The sequence below is a fragment of the Pan troglodytes genome, chromosome 2, assembly GCF_028858775.2.
Source record: "Pan troglodytes isolate AG18354 chromosome 2, NHGRI_mPanTro3-v2.0_pri, whole genome shotgun sequence".
NCBI classification, from domain to species: Eukaryota; Metazoa; Chordata; class Mammalia; order Primates; family Hominidae; genus Pan; species Pan troglodytes.
Genome location: NC_086015.1, coordinates 182,383,202 through 182,396,408, shown reverse-complemented (window position 1 = coordinate 182,396,408; position 13,207 = coordinate 182,383,202). Strand labels below are relative to the sequence as shown.

At 36.5% G+C, this 13,207-nt stretch overlaps 2 protein-coding genes across 5 annotated transcripts in view; one reads left to right on the top strand and one right to left on the bottom strand.

The window, feature by feature from the left end:
• Positions 1 to 13,207, bottom strand: part of PIK3CA (phosphatidylinositol-4,5-bisphosphate 3-kinase catalytic subunit alpha) — an 88,559-nt gene that overhangs the window by 22,442 nt on the left and 52,910 nt on the right. For all 3 annotated transcript variants that reach the window (XM_024355822.3, XM_024355823.3, XM_063807359.1), the window contains exons 5-9: positions 12,675 to 12,920; positions 11,876 to 11,961; positions 6,794 to 6,899; positions 6,144 to 6,296; positions 5,917 to 6,051 (exon numbers count right to left, since the gene is read on the bottom strand). In XM_024355822.3, coding sequence (XP_024211590.1) covers positions 5,917 to 6,051; positions 6,144 to 6,296; positions 6,794 to 6,899; positions 11,876 to 11,961; positions 12,675 to 12,920 — 726 coding nt within the window. The remainder of the gene's footprint in view (positions 1 to 5,916; positions 6,052 to 6,143; positions 6,297 to 6,793; positions 6,900 to 11,875; positions 11,962 to 12,674; positions 12,921 to 13,207) is intronic.
• KCNMB3 (potassium calcium-activated channel subfamily M regulatory beta subunit 3) overlaps positions 1 to 13,207 on the top strand; it is a 114,155-nt gene that overhangs the window by 50,031 nt on the left and 50,917 nt on the right. The gene's annotated exons all lie outside the window — the stretch shown is intronic.

Below are 13,207 nucleotides of genomic sequence, written 5' to 3'. Positions count from 1 at the left end.
AGCTACCTTCGGCATTTGTCCATTTAGAAAGTGTATCAGGTAAATTTTTAACGTAGATTTAGAGGTTCAAGAAAATTTTAAAAAGAAAATTTTGGTGCATATAATAAAAGATGAAAAGAATACTGTAAAACAGGCTGTTCAGGTTCTTGTCACAAAATATTGTGTGATGAAGTCATTCTGGTGGAATGACTAACTGAATGTGAATACAAATTTCCTTTTTGTCTTTAGAAATACTATCAAATTTCCTTTTTGTTGTTAGAAATATATTCTTTACTCATCATTATCCTGAGTTTGAGAAGACTTAAGATAACTGAGAGACAGTTTAGGTGTTGTCATCTGACATTTCATTTATATAATAAACTTCACCATGATTAGATTTTAGAGTAGTGGTTCTCAACTAGGGTGATTTTGTGTCCCCTTGACCACCCAGGAACCTTGGCTAATGTCTGGAGACATTTTTGATAGCCATAACTTAGCGGGATGGCACTACTGGCCTGCAGTAGGGTAGAGGACAGGGATGCTAAACATCCTGGATTGCACACACAGGATGGCTCCTACAACAAAGAATTATTTGGCGCAAAATGTCAATAGTGCTGAGGTTGGGAAACTCTGCTCTAGGCTGCTACTATCTATCTACATTCATATTATGATTTGTCTAATGCTTGTGAAATATCTTCCTTGGTCAGTTTTCATCTGTCATCATTCTGGGTGAAAAGTGAAAAATTCTGAATTCTCAAGTGTCCAATGAAAGCCTGAAAGAAACCAACCAACCAAACAAAAAAATTACAAAGACAGTGTCTGCAGACTTCTTCTATACTTCTGGAAAGATGATGCAAGACACTGGGCAATGCAATAAGAAAACTGAAGGATGATGTAACGTCATGATTTACTTCACTATTTTATTATCCTTCTAGGCTATTCTATCCTTCTTTTATATTTTCATATTATTTTAGTCTTTTTTAGCATAGTTGGAAATAATGAATATGGATAAAGTAATTTCTAGGATGATGAAATAGTAAAATATTTAAGATACAGAAAAACTAAGATTCCATGTCGTATCTTAGATTTACAAAAGTTTCCAATAGATACAAATCGTAACTGATAAATAGAAGTTTTATTCTGCTATAAAATAAGCAAATTTCTTTTCTTTGAAATAAAATTTCTTTTAAGAAAGAATACAGTCATCAAATATCAATTCTTACAAAGAGAACTGCTCAAAAAAGAGACTCGTGTCTTTTAAATGCAGAAAAATATATATGCAGAAAAGGATAATTCGTTTTCCGAAAAGTAGTGGTAAATGCCTTACTGAGAACACAGCTATGAATCAATAAATTTCCTAAGTGCAATATACCAGGCTGCCTCTTGATGCTGCTGTTACTGTTAATGGGATAGGGGTGTTTTGGACTTCTTGGCCCAAAATTCATTGGCTGGTTTATCTATAGCCAACAAGGCCAAAGAAAAAGTAATATATTTGGAAACACCAATGAACACAAACATCTTCTCGTGGCATTGACATCTTTGCCCTTGAGAAATCAGGGAGAGTTAATGGTTCTTGAACCTGGATAATTATACTGTGGTTCAAAAGCTATGGCCAAGATTAGACAACTAGATCAATATTTAAATTCCATCTTACATACGCTCTTTCCTGGGGAACCTGGGATAACATGGTGAAGACCTGCTGTTTTCTCTGCTTCCAAGCTCAACTAACAATATATTTATGCAGGCATACCCTGTATTATTGTGCTTTGCTTTATCATACCTCACAGATATTGCATTTCCAACAAACTGAAGGTTTGTGGTGGTATCCCTATGTAAAGGAAGTCTCCTGGCACTATTTTTCCAAATGCATGGCTCATTTTTTGTCTCTGTGTCACATTTTGGTAATTCTTATAATATTTCAAGCTTTTCATTATTATTATACATTATGATGATCTGTGATCAAAGATCAGTGATCTTTGATGTTACTCTGATGCAGTTGGGGGTGCCATGAGCCAATTAAGATGGTGAACTTATTCGATAAGTGTTGCATGTTCCGACTTCTTCACCGACCAACCTTTGCTCCTCTTTCTTCCTCCTCTCAGGACTCCCTATTCTCTGAGACACAACAATATTGAAATTAGGCCAATTAACAACCCTACAATGGCCTCTAAGTGTTCAAGTGACAGGAAGAGTGCCACGTCTCTTGCTTCACATCAAAAGCTAGAAATGTTAAGTTTAGTGAGAAATGCATGTCAAAAGCCATACAGGCCAAGGCTAGGCCTCTGGTGCCAAACAGCTAAGTTGTGAATGCAAAGGAAAAGTTCCTGAAGAAAATTAAAAGTGCTACTTCAGTGAATGAAGTATGAGAAAACAAAACAGCCTTAATGCTGAAATGGAGAAAGTTTTAGTGGTCTAGATAGAAGATCAAACCAGCCACAACTTTTCCTTAAGTCAAAGCCTAATCCAGAGCAAGGCCGTAACTCTTTTCAATTCTATGAATATTGAGAGAGACGAAGATGCTTCAGAGGAAAAGTTTGAAGCTAGCAGAGGTTGGTTTAAGAGGTTTAAAAAAGAAGCTGTGAAGCAGCAAGTGCTGATGGAGAGAAGCTGCTGCAAGTTATCCAGAAGATCTAGCCAAGATAACTGATGAAGGTGGCTACACTAAGCAACAGATTTTCAATGTAAACAAAACAGTCTTATAATGGAAGAAGATGCCATCTAGGACTTTCACAGCTAGAGAAGAGAAGTTAATGCCTGGCTTCAAAGCTTCAGGCTGACTCTCTTGTTAGGGGCTAATGCAGCTGGTTAACTGTAACGTCAGGTTTTGAGAGGACTGACTCCAAATCTGAAAGAAGTTCTATTGTGGGCAAAATGCTATCAAATAGCATCACATGCTGCAGAGAAATCTTTCACAAAAGGAAGGGTCAATCAATGTGGCAAACTTCACTGTCGTCTTAAAGAAATTGCTGTAGCCACGCTAACGTTACTTCAGCAACCACCAGCTTGGTAAGTCAGCAGCCATCAACACTGAGGCAAGACCCTCCACCAGCAAAAAGATTACAACTTGCTGAAGCCTTGCATGATCATCAGCATTTTTGAGCAATATTTTTAAAGTATGTACATTGTTGTGTTAGACGTAAGGCTATCACACACTTTACAGATGACAGACTATTACACACTTTACAGATGACAGTATAATGTGAACAGAACTTTTATATGCACTGGGAAACCAAAACATTTGTGACTCTATTGTGATTTCTGCTTTAGTACAGTGGTCTAGAACTAGACCACTCACAATACCTCAGAGGTATAGCTGTACTTCAGTCTCAACTTCAAGGTTATCATCTCAGAGAGGTCTTTCCTGAACCCAATATATATATATTTGCCTTTTCCCCACAAATCCTCAGTTAGTTATTCTTAGCTCACTATTGTTTTTTCCTTCCTGGCACTTAATGTGATTTATACAGCTGACCCTTGGACAATATAGGGGATGGGGCAACTGATCTCCTGTACAATTGAAAATCCATGTGTAAATTTTGACTCCCCAAAAACTTAACTACAAATGCCTACTGTAGACTGGAAGTCTTAACAGAAATATAAACAGTTGATTAACACTTACTTGGTATATGTACTATACATTATATTCTTACAATAGAGTAAGACAGTGAAAATAAAATGTTATTAAGAAAATCATAAGGAAGAGAAAATTCATTTACAGTACTGTACTGTATTTACTGATACTATACATTTATTTTGTCTTTTGGCCGGGCATGATGGCTCACACCTGTAATCCTAGCACTTTGGGAGGTAGGGGAGGGAGGATCACTTGAGCTCAGGAGTTCGAGACCAGCCCAGGCAACACAGTGAGACCCCATCTCTCTCTTGTTTTTTGTTTTTTTGAGACGGAGTCTCACTCTGTTGCCCAGGCTGGAGTGCAGTGGCGCAATCTCGGCTCACTGCAACCTCCATCTCCCAGGTTCAAGTGATTCTCCTGCCTCAGCCTCCTGAGTAGCTAACAGGCATGTGCAACAATGCCCGGCTAATTTTGGTATTTTTAGTAGAGACGGGGTTTCACCATATTGGCCGGGCTGGTCTTGAACTCCTGACCTCGTGATCCACCCGCCTCGGCCTCCCAAAATGCTAGGATTACAGGTGTGAGCCACCTACCCCATCTCTTATTAAAAAAAAAAGTTTGGCCGGGCGCGGTGGCTCACGCCTGTAATCCCAGCACTTTGGGAGGCCGAGGCGGGCGGATCACATGAAGTCAGGAGTTCAAGACCAGCCTGACCAACATGGAGACACCCCGTCTCTATTAAAAATACAAAAATTAGCTGGGCATGGTGGCGCATGCCTGTAATCCCAGCTACTCAGGAGGCTGAGGCAGAAGGATCACTTGAACCCGGGAGGCAGAGGTTGCAGTGAGCCAAGATTGTGCCATTGCACTCTAGCCTGAGCAACAAGAGCAAAACTCCATCTCAAAAAAACAAAAACAAACAAAAGTTTATGTTGTCTGTTTACAAGATTAGTTGTCTGTCTGAAATAAGGGCAACTGCAGCTGCAGACCTCAATATATGGTACACATCAAGCAATTCAACTTTTGCTTGTAACGTCATGACGTTTCTCTGCTTCTTGAGAGTACCTCTAGCATCACTAGAGGCACTCCTTACAGCCCTCATAGTGTTATTCAGGGTTCACGGTATTGCACTAAACATGATGAAAAATATCCAAGAACTGTGAGAGATCACTTTTTACTGCAATAAACCATTTACTGAAGTGATGAAGTACTCATGTAGAGATGATCAGCATTACACAGCGTTTTGTTTTGTTTTGTTTTTTGAGACGGAGTCTTGCTCTGTTGCCCAGGCTGGAGTGCAATGGCGTGACCTCGGCTCACTGCAACCTCTGCCTCCCGGGTTCAAGCAATTCTCCTAACTTAGCCTCCCAAGTAGCTGGGATTACAGGCACATGCCACCACACCCGGCTTTTTGTATTTTTAGTAGAGACGGGATTTCACCATGTTTGCCAGGCTGGTTTTGAACTCTGACCTCAGGTGATTCACCCGCTTCGGCCTCCCAAAGTGCTGGGATTACAGGCATGAGCCACTGCGCCCAGCCTACATAGCATTTTAAGTGGATATATGCAATGCTTGAGCTTACTACAATAGCAACAGGAGGTGGCTATGAAATTATTACAGTAGTACAGTATGTACTACAGTTAATTTTATGCAGATACAATTTAATACTGCATCTTTATATATGTTTGCATTTCTCTTGACTATGAGTGGTACCATGTATGGTCTGTGTTTGTGTGTGTATGTTTTGATAAATTTTAACTTTTTATAATAGATTTGTGTATATTTTATGGTTGTAAATGATAAAATAGACTTGTATCTATACATATTTTATGGATTCATGACATACCTAACTTCAATTTTTTTGATACTTCTGGACAATGTAGTTTATCTCCAAGTTTTTTTCAAATTGTCACAAATCTCCAAAAAATTTTCCAATATATTTATTGAAAAAAATCCACATGTAAGTAGACCAGTGTAGTTCATATCCATGTTGTTCAAGGGTCAACTGTAATCTTATATTTCTGCTTTTATCTGCTTAATGTCTGTTTTCACAGTTAGAGTGCATACTCAATGAAGGTCTGTTTAGTTCATGACTTTATTACCTAGTGCCTTTCCCAGTGCTTTACACATAGTCGGCATTCAATAAATATTTGTTAAATGAATGAAGGCAAGCTAGGGCTTTAAAAAAGCAGAGGTGCAGTAAAAATATTAGCATATAGAGAACTTAATTCTATTGCAATATTGGTCCTAGAGTTCATAGTATCTATGCCAGTAAAATATATGGATCCTTTTCCATAGAGAAAGTATCTACCTAAATCCACAGATTATAATTGATACTTAATAAACTCAGTGATTTGCCTTACCAGTCCTGCGTGGGAATAGCTAAATCCTGCTTCTCGGGATACAGACCAATTGGCATGCTCTTCAATCACTGACATATCTGGGAACTTTACCACACTGCTGAACCAGTCAAACTCCAACTCTAAGCATGGAGTTTCCTAAGAGATGGAAGAAAAGCTATTATATATACATAAAAGAGAAGGTTTGACTGCCATAAAAAATATCTAATTTATGACAATAAAAACCTTACTTTATTTGGATTTGATCCAGTAACACCAATAGGGTTCAGCAAATCTTCTAATCCATGAGGTACTGGCCAAAGATTCAAAGCCATTTTTCCAGATACTAGAGTGTCTGTGTAATCAAACAAGTTTATATTTCCCCATGCCAATGGACAGTGTTCCTTAAAAAACAAAGAAAAATATTCACTAGTCTAAATTATAAAACACATTTCAAAACACTTTTCTTCCCCAGAAAGGAAAATTCAACAATCATCTCTATAATAATGGGAATATAATATCTAAAAAAAAAAACATTGATTTTTCAAGGTTTAAGCCCATTCTTTCCTTTTTCCCCATTTGAAATTACATGTATTTTAATTATAAATAGAAAATATGAACCAAAGCAAGCATGAGATATTTGCATGCAATCCCTGTTATATAGTCACTTTGCATTTTTAAAAATGGTATCAATAAGAACTCAAAACATATTCATCATAAATTCCTGAAGCTCTCCCAAGGTATTCTTCCATGATACATTTATTAAAATTTTAAAAATAGGTTTGATTTATTATTATTTTCTTAAATATAAAATAACATCCAATTTGTGAAAAAATTCAATCAGCGGTATAATCAGGAGTTTTTAAAGGTAACCATAATTGTTCCTTCTGAAATACTTTACCTCTTTAGCACCCTTTCGGCCTTTAACAGAGCAAATGGAAAGGCAAAGTCGAGCAGCACGAGGAAGATCAGGAATGTATATATCATAATTCAGCCATTCATTCCACCTATGTAAAATTTTAAAGAAAAAATAATACATCAAGAAAAGTCTTCATCAAAGTATATAAATGACTCCTACAAATCACGAAGAAAAAGATCAACCAAACGAAAAACAGGAAAGAGATTGATTGGAAAAGGCACTTTATAAGGTCATATTCAAATAGTTAATAAACATGAAAAGGGAGTCATTGTTAGTCATACAGAAAATGAAAATTAAAATCTCATGGAGATATCACTATACATAAGAATGGCTAAACTATAAAGGCTGATGATGCCAAGGGGTGGTAAGGTTATGCAGTAATAGGAAATCTCATACACTAAGAGTATTGGGGTATAATTTGTTACAACCAATTTGGAAAGCATAATCTAATAAAAGTGAGCATATGTATTCCCTGTGACCCAGCTCCAATTGTAGGAATAAAACCACAGAAATGTGTGCATTTGTTAAAAGCAGAAGACATGGGTATTTACTTTGTGACTGAACTATACAATTATGATTTGTATACTTTTATGCATGTGTGCTACATACGTCACTAAAAAACTTATTTATATTTATAATATATATTTATATTATATAATATACTATATACATAATATAAATATATAAATATATATTTATTATTTCTATATATTTATATGTATAATTTTGCTCATAAAAGTCAAACAAAAGGAAAACTAAAGGTAAAATAAGATTTCCTATTATGATTACATTTAGTTACTTTTATACATAATATAGTTTTATCCAAAGGAATCCACTAAATAAATCAGTAGGTAAATAAAATGATGGATACATAAAGTATTTGAATTGAAGAATAATTATTTTATAAAAGGTAATAAAACTTCACATTCATAAGGGAAGAATAAAACACTGCTACAAAAAGTGAACAAGATAAAAAATTATTTGAATTTTAATGATAAATTCCCTCAATTTACTGGGTGCTACATGTGAAATTATGTCTGTCTTTGGTGAACATATTTGTAAAGAACCACATACAATAAACAGTTTTGTATTTTAAAAAAACATTATAACAATGGATAAAGAGTATGGGCTCAGAAATCAGACTGGAGTAGAATCTTATTTCCCCTTTTTCACTAAGTGTGTGACCCTTGCTTTGTCTTTTGCCTCCTCTATGAAATGGGACTAATAATAGTACCTACCCTCATAAGGTTGATAACTATCTCATAAAATTAAATGAGATAACACAAGCAAAGGAATTAGAATAGCAATTGTCCCATGATAGAAGCTCATATGTTAGACAGTAATTTTAAAAACTTTTCAAATGTCTTATCATTCTGGTCTAATCTTGATTATAAATAAAATAATTCTTAATCAACAATAAAATAGTATAACAATTCTATTTTTAATTAGCCAACTAAGTAATAAACGTCATCAGTAAAATAAGTTCCATTTATTCTAGCATTTTTGCTCAAGTATGGATAAAGATTTTTAAAAATATGGTCTATTTATAGAAACAAGACACATTTAAAATGGGGAAATGTGGCAAGAATTCTAAAGGTAAAAGAAAAAACAAATGTTATTATTATTATTTTTTTTTAGAGATAGGGTATTGCTATGTGCCCAGGCTGAAGTGCAGTGGCTAGTCACAGGCATGACCAAAGTGCATTATAGCTTTGAACTCCTGGGCTCAAGTGATCCTCTTGCCTCAGCCTCCCTTAGCCTCCTGAGTTGCTGGGATTTCAGGCACATACTACCATGCCCAGTAACACATATAATTGTAGAAACATATAGAGAAAAATATTATGGGACTTAAGTCCGCAATGATTTAAAAAAAATTAGGCTGGGCATGGTGGCTCACACCTGTAATCCCAGCACTTTGGGAGGCCAAGGTGGACGGATCACCTGAGGTCAGGAGTTCGAAGCCAGTCTGGCCAATGTGGCAAAACCCCATCTCTACTAAAAATGCCAAGATTAGCTGGGCGTGGTGGTGGGCGCCTGTAATTCCAGCTACTCAGGAGGCTGAGGCAGAGGTTGCAGTGAGTCGAGTTTGTGCCATGCACTCCAGCCTGGGCGACAGAGCAAGACTCCGCCTCCAAAAAAAAAAAAGAAAAGAAAAATTAAAGATATATTACTTTAATGTACCAGACTTTTTATTATTCCTAAATCTTTAGAAGTGCTCATAAATTAATAAGAAGTGTTCTATACTCTAAGAGAGCTATGTCCTACAAATCTACTTGTTCAGCCCTATGCTAACAAAATAAAGCATGTTTCTCTTTTCTTCTAAAGTCCATCCATCTCACAACACACAGACACACACACATATACACATGCTCAATTAAGTTCTTTATTTCTAGAAAATGGTTGTGTGTGTGTATACAGTCCAAATTGACTCTGATTTTGGGAGATACTCGTAACATTTACGAAGAAATCATAAAGCATCTAATTTAGCATAAAAGAAGCACAGATTTGAAACAAATATTTAGTAAGAATTTTTAAAATCTACTTTTCTTTTTAATAACTTCATATTCATTTACCTGATTTTTGTTTTTGTAAGCACAGAAAAGTTTAAAAAATTTACTTAAATTTTCACACTACCATAAATACTTCACCTTTTAGACTACAGAATGCTTAAAGACAAATATAGTCCTTTCTAAATAGCTATTTTACTAACATTTCAACATTTTAATCATATATTATTAAATAAGTTTATCTTTTACTTTTTTTTTTTTTTTTTTTGAGTCGGGGTCTCACTCTGCCCCCTAGACTGGACTGCAGTAGTACGATCATGGCTCACTGCAGTCTCAACCTCCCTGGGCTCAGGTGATCCTCCCACCTCACCCTCCTGAGTAGCTGGGACTATAGGTACACACACCACCATCCCAGGCTAATTTTTTGTATTTTTGGTAGAGACTGTGTTTTTCCATATAGCCCAGGGTGGTCTCAAACTCCTGGGCTCAAATGATCCATCTGCCTTGGCTTCCCAAAGTGTTGGGATTATAGGCGTGAGCCACCACGCCCAGCCTTTTACTTTTATAAAGCTAGTTTAACTTGTGGTACTTGAAACAGCTAGCTAGGATAATTCTATCCAGTATTATTTTGGGGTCTTTGCTTGGGGCTTGTTGAACTCCTTGGATTGACGGGTTTATAGTTTTTACCAAATTTGGAAAAATTCTGGCTATTATTTCCTCAAATGTTGTTTTTCTTTTCCTCCTACAACCACCCCACTAATCAGTGTGAGGCATACCAGTATGAGTGGGATATAAACTTTTGTTTTAGCAAGAATTTAAAAAGATCCTGGCCAGGCATGATAGCTCAGGCCTGTAATCCCAGCACTTTGGGAGGCCAAGGTGGGTGGGATCACCTGAGGTCAGAAGTTCAAGACCAGCCTGGCCAACATGGTGAAACCCCCCTCTACTGAAAATACAAAAAATAAGCTGGGCGCAGTGGCATGCGCCTGTAGTCCCAGCTACTAGGGAGGCTGAGGCAGGAGAATCGCTTACACTTGACTGTACTCCAGCCTGGGCCACAGGGTGAGACTTCAACTCAAAAAAAAAAAAAAATTCTGAAGTTGTTTGTTGTCACAATCTCATTTCTGACCTGAATGATACGTTTTCTGACCTACAGTGGTTTAGGTAGGCTGAGGAACTATCTTCCTTCCCTGTGGCAGACAAAGCTACCATCTCTTTTAACTTTACCTAGGCTCTAAAAGGGTGGCCATCTTTAGCAACAAGACCAGAACTTTTTCTTGAATGTCTTAGAACTCAGTCTAAATTCATTATGAGATTTACTTCTGGAGGAGTCACTAGTTAGCTCTATTGTTATTTTATCATAAAGTCCAATAACAATTTGAGTTCTCTTGAAATATTACTGCTATTACGTTCAGGGGTACTCTTATTCCCAAATGATTGTATAGAGAGAAGCAAAGAAATGCAGGATAGTGAGCTATTGGATTATACTACTTTTTATTTCTTCATCACATCCAGGCAGTAATAATTTAAAATGTTCCCCATAACTCCCTCTCCCACTAACAAATTAATTTGCTACCAAAGACCCTTTATTTGAAAGCCATAAATATCTATTCTTGGGAGTGATTTGAAGGAAACTGCCTCAGGGTAGTTTGGTTATGGAGTTGCTTGCCAACTCTTACTTCTCCTTCATGTGAATGATGATGGAGACAGGAAAAGAATAAAATGCTAGGTTTTTAATCTAATGTGGGGAATGATTAGCATAAAATTATAACCATAGTCTGTTCTCTCTTTGATACAATGAAAAGAGACAATCAGAAACTATTCTGATAAAACTTTAGACAGAATCAAATAATCCTGTGATTGATACTCATTTGACAGAAAGTCTTGCTGGTCTATATGTACATTTCTGGTAATTTATTAATATATAGCTTGTATAAAGCTAATGATGTAAAATATATATATTTTTTGAGATCAGGTCTCACTAAGGCTGGAATGCAGTGGCACGATCATAGCTGACTGCAGCCTGGAACTTCCAGGATCAAGCAATTCTCCTATTCTCCTGTCTCAGCCTCCCTAATGGCTGGGACTACAGGCACATGCCACTGTGCCTAGCTAATTTTTTTTTTGAGACGTAGTCTCGCTCTGTTGCCCAGGCTGGAGTGCAATGGCACAATCTCAGCTCACTGCAACCTCAGCCTTCCAGGTTCAAGCGATTCTCCTGCCTCAGTCTCCCAAGTAGCTGGGATTACAGGTGCCCGCCACCACACCCGGCTAATTTTTTTTATTTTTAGTAGAGATGGGGTTTCTCCATCTTGGCCACGCTGGTCTCAGACTCCGACTTCGTGATCCACCCGCCTCAGCCTCCCAAAGCGCTGGGATTACAGGCATGAGCCACTGTGCCTGGCCAGTGCCTAGCTAATTTTTAAGAAAAACTTTTTGTAGAGATGGGGTCTTGCTTTGTTGCCCAGGCTGGTCTAAAAAAATATACTACTTTTATGGATCACACTGCTAAACACTAATATAACCTTTGGAAATATAAATCTATATACTTCCTTACCTGGGATTGGAACAAGGTACTCTTTGAGTGTTCACATTGTCACATAAGGGTTCTCCTCCATGGTAGATACCTGTTCGAACATAGATCTAAAAGAAAAAAGTATGTATATACTAATGTATACACTCAACATACACATATGCACACACTCGATAGAATCAAATATAAAACCACGGAATTTTTGTTCAGATATAGCTTGGTTCTCCTTTTTTTCACATATGTAACACGTTAATACTGATGTAGAGTCTTCACCAAAATTAGTTGCTGCCTTCATCCACTAATAACAATGGAGACATCAGACTACTAAAACGTAAATATAGGCCCACAATCCCCTTAAGGGAGGTATGTAATTCAGAGTTTTTCCATATTTTAGAAAGCTAAATTGGTACACGTACTTACTAAATACTACTTCCTTAGCTGGTGAAGCAGTACCTCATAAAGACATTAATATTTCTTTAATAAGATACCAGAATTTTATACTAAGTGGGGTTAATAAAGATTATAAAAACCCTCACTTAAGGTTGGCCCAGGTCTTTCTGCCAAACGAATTCTGTAAAACTTTTGATTTTAAGAGCTAGAATTGTGAATATTAGAATTATTAACAAAGGACTGTGAGCTGTATAATAGCTAAGGTAGATGGAAGCTCAAGTAAAATTCTTGATATATTTTTACATTTGGAGATTTGGATGTTCTCCTAACCATCTGAAAACATACTACAGGTCAACAGATTACTGTATAGTTCAAGAAAAAGGTTATCTAAAATAATTTCTATAAAATAATAACCATCAGCATTTGACTTTACCTTATCAATGTCTCGAATATTTACATTCACGTAGGTTGCACAAAGAATTTTTATTCTGAGTGCACTATTTATAACCCAAAGGGATTTTGTAGATGTTTCTCCATTCATATATGGTGTAGCTGTGGAAATGCGTCTGGAATAAGATGGCATTGTAAAACAGTCCATTGGCAGTTGAGAATAAAGGCTTTCTTTAGCCATCAACATCAAATTGGGCATCCTCCCAAGCATTATACAGCTTCTTATATACTGTAAGAGATTAAGGGGGCGAGCCATTTCCTGTAAGGTTTTTCATTTTAAAAGTAACATGTAAGAGTATTATGACTATTTACATATTAATCTGCAAAGGTGATAAAAAATTAAACATTATAGACCACATTTATTAGTAGTTCCTATAACATTTAAAATACTAACATTTAGGATTTAGGTTGAAGCACAAGATAAATCAAACACTTCTGAATATAAATTGCACGAAAGAAAAAAATTAAGGTCAACTTTTGAAACTGTAGTTCTACCCTTAACTGGAGGCAAAAAAA